This window comes from Pseudorca crassidens, chromosome 14 (genome assembly GCF_039906515.1).
Source record: "Pseudorca crassidens isolate mPseCra1 chromosome 14, mPseCra1.hap1, whole genome shotgun sequence".
NCBI classification, from domain to species: Eukaryota; Metazoa; Chordata; class Mammalia; order Artiodactyla; family Delphinidae; genus Pseudorca; species Pseudorca crassidens.
Genome location: NC_090309.1, coordinates 89,976,996 through 89,983,703, shown reverse-complemented (window position 1 = coordinate 89,983,703; position 6,708 = coordinate 89,976,996). Strand labels below are relative to the sequence as shown.

The 6,708-nt window shown below is 57.3% G+C and overlaps 1 protein-coding gene across 4 annotated transcripts in view; it reads right to left on the bottom strand.

Moving 5' to 3' along the window:
* Positions 1 to 4,360: 4,360 nt before the first annotated feature.
* EIPR1 (EARP complex and GARP complex interacting protein 1) overlaps positions 4,361 to 6,708 on the bottom strand; it is an 89,122-nt gene continuing 86,774 nt past the window's right edge. For all 4 annotated transcript variants that reach the window (XM_067703791.1, XM_067703790.1, XM_067703793.1 and 1 more), the window contains one exon: positions 4,361 to 4,895. In XM_067703791.1, coding sequence (XP_067559892.1) covers positions 4,721 to 4,895 — 175 coding nt within the window. In that variant the 3' untranslated portion in view covers positions 4,361 to 4,720. The remainder of the gene's footprint in view (positions 4,896 to 6,708) is intronic.

The following is a 6,708-nucleotide window of genomic DNA, read 5'->3' as shown; positions in this document are numbered from 1 at the left end:
GTTTTCTGTGCCGTGTGTTTGCCCATCCGGCCGCAGAGGCAAGGAGGGGGCCAGGGGTGGGGGGAGGGTGGGGGAGGACCCCGAACCTCCACTTGGAAGTTGCTTCTTCTGTTGCAGTGAAAGCTGCTCTGCTAGAGTCTACCTTAGAGCTGTCCTGACACTTGGTGGCAGGCCCCCAAGAGCACACCAAGCATTTAAAGGCAGCCCTACTCCCCCACCCCAGCTTTTCCACCTCCAGACGACATGGCTCTTGCCACGTGTCACAGACTGGGGCCTGCCCTCGGCGCGCCCATGGCCCCGGCTGGGCGGCCGCAGCTCCCCGCCAAGCAGGAGGATGGAAGGAGGCCCAGAGGCCTAGCTTGGAAAACAATCTGGGCACCGCTGGAAATAAAACATGCATGTTCATCCCAAGCTCCTGACTTATCCCCCCACCCCACGTTTCCCCTTTGGTAATCACAAGTTTGTTTTCGACATCTGTAAGTCTGTTTCTGTTTTGTAAATATAAGATAGATAACCAACAAGGACCTACTGTACAGCACAGGGAACTCTGCTCAACATTCTGGGATAACCTATGTGAGAAAAAAATCTGAAAACGGATAGATAACATGTATATGTATAATTGAATTACTTTGATGTACACCTGAAACTAACACAACATTGTAAATCAATTATACTCCAATAAAATTTAAAAAGGATAAGACACATTTGACTAAATGCAATAAATTTTTGTATAGTAAAAAGACAAAACAAAAAAATGAAATTTGACAAATCCAAATGTGTACATTTAAAAAAAAAATGCAAACATTCCCTCTGCATCGTCACATCTGCCACACCCTTCTGTCTGGTCCCGGACACGAAGGCCATCAGGCTGCATACGGTGAAGGAGGGGAGCCCACGAGATCCGTGTGGACAGGGAGGCGACCAGGGCCCAGGGCTGCCCCAGGCTCCAGCAGAGCACCACAGGCCCGTCCACTCCCAGCTGAATCCCTGCACCCAGAGACGGCTCTGTTTACCTCACAAAGACGTCAGCAAGGTGGACCGCGTCACGTATTTGAAAGTGTGCACATTTTACAACACGACTGTTATCTGCACCGACTCACACGGGACCCACTGCATGATGTGATGGCCGTGGGTTTGAGAGCAGCAGCCCTGGGTCTGGGGCTTGGTGCCCTGGCGTCACCGCTTCCCGCAGCCCGATCACTCTCCCCTCTCGTCCTGCAAACGACCAGCGTTTAAACACGTAGCTGTCCCCATTCTCGAAGCGGACAGCAGCCCTGCTGGCCCCTGCATGCTGCGGGACCGTTCGCAGGCTGCCGACACGTCTGCCGGCTTATTCCTCCCCATTCTCTCTTGAACCCACTCCACCTGCTTCCCATGACAGCTGCCGTGTCAGGTTCCCCAGTGACCCCCATGCTGCCAGGCCAATGGGCTCTCAGCCCACCTGACGCCCCACAGCAACACTGACAAAGCAGACGGGCTCGCCAGCTTCCAGAACACCCCACACACCAGGCCCTCCCAGCTCCCGGCGGCCTCTTCCCTCCCCTTGGCTGGATCCCCTGCGCCCAACCTCACGCTGGGGCTCGGCCTCTGGTCTTCTCTCCAGGGACGCCGTTGGCCCAGAGCTCCGCACGCCCGTCTGCACCAGGAACACAGACTCCCACCTCCGCTCGCCTGGCCTGGACCCCACCCCACCCGTCTCATGTCTCCAAGCATCTGGTTGGCTGGGCCACTTGACCACTTCACAGGCATCTCAAACTCAACCAAACCCGGCTGTTCATCTTCCCGTCCCACCCCCCAGCCTCCTCCTCTGGTCCTTCCTGTCTCAGTCACCGTCCTAGTTGCTTAGACCAACCCCCTGGGCCCTCCCTGGTTCCTCTCTCGGCCTCACACCTACTCTAATCTGTCAGTAAACTCGACGGCTCCATCTGCCAATCCATCCAGAAACCAACCACCTGCCGGCATCTCTGCACCAGCCCAGCCAGCGTCACCGGCACGCCTGCACCCCAGGCTGGCTCTCTCGCTGCTCTGCGTCTGCGTCTCCACAGGGACACATTAAATTATGTTGCAGGGAGTTCCGGTCCCTGATAAGATGGAGGAGGCTCTCCGAAAATGCAGCCACACGCGGACAGGACTTATGAACAGCTCTCTCCTGTCATTTCAGGAAAACAGAGCCTTGTTCTCCGGTATCCCAGCCTCCCGGGCGATTTTTGTGCAGCAGTGGGACAGTCTGCAGAAGCCTCAGACTGGGGGAGGGACGCCTCCTCTCCAACTGCCCGGAGGCTATGTCCCCGGAGGGGGCCCTGCTCCCTCTCTCTGTTTTCCCACCGCTGGCTGGGCGGCTCCGGCATGGAGACGGTGCAGCAGAACAGGGGGAACAAAGACGCAGTCTGATGTGTAAAAAGGAAAGCACCAGAAAGATTTCAAGAGAGGGAGGAGCTCGTGAAAGCACCCCATAAAGTTGTTCAGGAACTCCTCAGTAATAGACACACAGCTTAGCAGAACAGGACGGTCCAGAAATAGCCCTGCACAAATAGGGCCAACTGACTTTTGACAAAGGAGCAAAAGCAATTCAATGCAGGAACTACGGTCTTTAACAAATGGTGCTGGAATACTTGGATATCTATAAGAAAAAAAAAAAACCCCACAACCAAAACCTCACACCTTATTTTAAAAAACTCAAAATAGATCATAGCTCCAAATATAAACTGTGAAACTACAACTTTTAGAAGAAACATTGGAGAAAACCTTCCTAACGTTGGATTTGATTCCAATATTTCAATCTATATAAAAAAAAAAAGTTGGGTAAGTGGGACTTCAACGAAACTCAAAACTTTTGCTCTGCAGAGACGCTGCTAAAAGGATGAAAAAGAGAAGACAAAAACTGGGAGAAAATATTTGCAAATTACACAGCTGGCCAAGGACTTTTATCCAGAATATGTAAAGAACGTTCTAAATCTAATGGACTTAAACACAATAATTAACAATCGATGTAACTTTAAAAACGGGCTCCACCAAAGAGGACACGCGGGTAGATGGTGAGTTAAGTGCGCGGAAAGCCGTTCCGGATCACTGCAGGGAAGCACAAGTGACAGCACCCCATGCCCGTGGGCGGCTGAGAAAGCTGAGCACCCGCCCGCGGCCCCTCGGGAAGCAGTGCAGCAGTTTCCTCCCATAGAACCCAGTGCTCACACTGGTCAGCGCTGACCCTGCGGCAGGGCCTGCAAACTTTTTTGTAAAGGGTCGGACAGCAAAGATTTTAGGCGCTGAGGTTGCCTGGCCACTGCTGCACGTGTGCCGAAGCACATGAGTAAGGGCGGTGCTGCGTGCCAATAAAACTTTATTGACAGAAACAGGTGGTGGCAGGGATTTGCCCCCATGACCTCAGGCTATAGTTTGCCAACGCCTGCCCTGGAAAATGAAAACTTCTGTTTACACAAACACCCATACACAAAGATTTACAGCAGCCGACAGCTCCAGCAGGACTGCAGACCCCACATGAGCCCAGAGCTTTGCCTCGGTCGCTGCGGAGCTGGAGCATCTAGCGCGGCGCCTGGCACACAGGAGGCGCTCAACAAACACGTTTGTTGAGGACTTTCATTAGCGCTGTTTTGCACTCCTCACAAACGCAGGTCTTCCCTGGAAGCACAAATGCTGAAGGGCCTTAAACACCACCACCCCCTGCCTGCCCCTCCACCACGGCCCCGTCTGTCCTCCGCTCACCCACGGTCCCCACTCTGCCCACAAACTCTTACCCCTGAAAAAAAGAAACAAAACCCAGACGTGCCTCTCTGGGCTCACAGTGCAGCTAGAAACCACCACGCAGACACTCCAGGGACGACAGATGGCTTCAGCGTTTAGAACGAGTCCATTCTCAAGCTGAAGCCCGTTGTGAAAAAAGGACTACGCCTGACAGCCATCTCGGTACAGACGCGACACCTGGGCAGGTGAGGCCACGCCCAGAACAGACCCCTGGACCCGCGGGAGGAGGAATAGGCAAGAGTCCCGTGCTCAGAGTTTTAGGATCATCTGACAACGTGGGGTTTCAACAGGTAAGCGTGCTGCATGACCCGGGAACACGCATGTGACCTCCAGGCGATGAGGATGCTATCGGAGTAAAGGAACAGGACCCAGTGGGGCACCATGCCCGGGGACGGGGCCCAAGGCCGGCAGGAGACCCCTGGTCACTGACAGCGTCAGGGCTCCCCCAGACCAGGCCCGAGCATGGGCAGGTCAAGCCCAGGACGAAGCACGGGAGGCCCATCTGCCTTTTTTTCTGGGCCAGCACGGAGAAAATTAACAGAGACCGGGTGATGGGGCCATACCGGAGGCAGAGCTCCTAAAGAAAGAGCTGGAGCCCATGCAGCATGGCCCTGCTCCTTTTATTTCATTTTTAATCTTGAGAGAAAGATGAGTCAACATTATGGAAGCAAATTACAGTGAGACTCCCGACAGCCTTAAAAGCAAGAAGAGGAAGTAGGCAGTGACCAGGCAGAGGCCAGCCCGCGGAGCCCCAGCTCGGTCTGGGGACGGTGTTTCCGCTTCCATCAAGTGGAGGCTTCAGGTGCCAGTGGTCGGCTGGCAGATGCTCCGTCACTATTCACAGGTGCTCGCATCAGAGCAGAGTGATGCTGGCTCTCCCAGACGGGGCTCCGCCTGGAAAGCCAACACCCGCCACACGGCTGCCTGCGGCTGGGAAGCTGCCCAAGGACGGCCTGGCGGGTCAGAGCAGTATGTGGTACTTCAGCGCCCGGGGCACCCTGTTGATGACCAGCCTCCCGTCATAGCTCAGGGAGGCAAAGAGCCAGGGGTCGGCTGAGGACCAGTCCACGGCGTACACGCTGTCCTCGTGCTCCTCATAGGTGGCAATGACGCTGTCCTGGGGAGGCTCCTGGCTCCTATAAGGCACCAGAGACACGCGTGCGTGAGTGAGGCGGGCGCCCTGCCCAGCGGTGGCAGCAGGCCTGGTCTTCTCACCTGCGCAATCGGGCAGTCCCCAGGAGCCGAGGGGGCCAACGGGGGTGCCCCTGCGGGAGCCCAGAGCCATCCCATCCCCAGCCGTGGGCCCTCGCGGCTCGTGGGGGGCCCCCTACCGCCTAACACCTCCCTCCGCGGCTCTGCAGCAGGACGTGCTCGGGCTCAGGGAACGGGGGCTGGGGAACGTTCATGGGGCTAAGTGGACAACAGCCAAAACTCCTGTGACGTCTGCCAGAGGGACCTGGGGACCGGCCGGCACAGGCCCCTGGGGTGGGCATGGGGAGCCCTGCTCAGGACGAGGGTGAGGGGCCGGCAGGCCCTGGCCTGGGCTGTGACACCTCCCGGCACCCCGTTCACATGAGAGTCGCTAGCCCCTTCCCTGGGACGCCTGCCCGGGCGGTGCTCACGTGCGCAGCCCTGTGTGGGAGCATGCGGAGCTGGGCCGCCCGCCTGGGCCTCCGAGGTCACAGGCCTGCCACGTGCCGGGCTGCTTCTCCACCCAGCAGGGCCTCCTCAGCATTTTTCTCCCCATTTCGTGGCTCTTTCTACCCAAGGAGCTCTCAGCAATCTGGGACTTTCCCCAGGAGACAGCCCGCTCCATGTGCCCCCCGGCTCGGACCCTCAGGCATCCCACGGCCCGACCCTCCCAGGAAGCCAACCTGCGGTGGCCAGCAAATGCCCGGGTACAGACACCGCATACAAGTCCTCAGGGGACTCCCATTCTCCTGAACTCACTGAGACATGGGGACCAACCCCAGGAGCAGGCCTGCGGGAAACCGTGGAGGCACCTCGCACCAGTGCCGTTGCCCGGCACGCCTGCCAGCCACACGCGCCTTCCTTCCTAGTGCGCTTCTCTGAAGCTGCCCACGTGCAGGCAGGACCCCTGGATTAACACACGGGGCCAACGAAGGGGCCACCAGCTCTGTTCCCGGTACAGACAGGGCTCGGACGCCTGCTTGGCCGTGAGAAGAGAGGACAGTAGGAAACATCCAAGCCCTGCACGTGGTAGGTTGCCAGACTGAAGCCGCTGCAACTGCATCTAAATACTCAGTTTGAACAGAAAAATGATTGTGTTTCTCTCTCGAGAGACAATCGGTAGACTGCCACCAGCCAGCTTCTCACACAGGAATTCTAGGCTCATCTCAGGTGGGCAGAGGAAGAAATCAGACAGCAGAAGTGTGAAGAGTCTCCAAACAGAACGACAAACCCCTCTCGTATTTTACGGCTCAGGCCACTCAGCTCGACAGGGTTTTATTCCAGAACCTCCTCCCCTGGAGGCGGGAGACTCAACTCCACGATCTGAATCACAACAGGAAGCAGCCGCCGCACACGAAGGTGCATCTACTCCAGGAACAAGACGTGTCTCCTTTACACCCACGTTGCTGACAAAGGACACGGGCTCACCCCGCCACCGCTGCCCTGGACCAGGCCGCCCTGTGTGAGCCCCGAACCCCAGGACCCCACAAGTCTTGGGGTGCGACCCCATTGTGAAGAGAGAGCCTCCAAGCAGAGCAATTAGGATTGGAAAGAGTTTGGAAAATACTCAGCCAACATGGTGAAGCCGTGGGAACAGTCAGCGAGGTTTCCCGCACGGCGCCCAGCGTCTCGGGGGAAGCAGTGCGGGGGGGCCGGGCCAGGTCTGGGCCCGAGGTCCTCGCCTTGACACCTGCCAGCGAGGGTGGCCAGTCCACGACCCGATCCAGGACGGCACGGCCAGGAGGGACGCCCGCCACT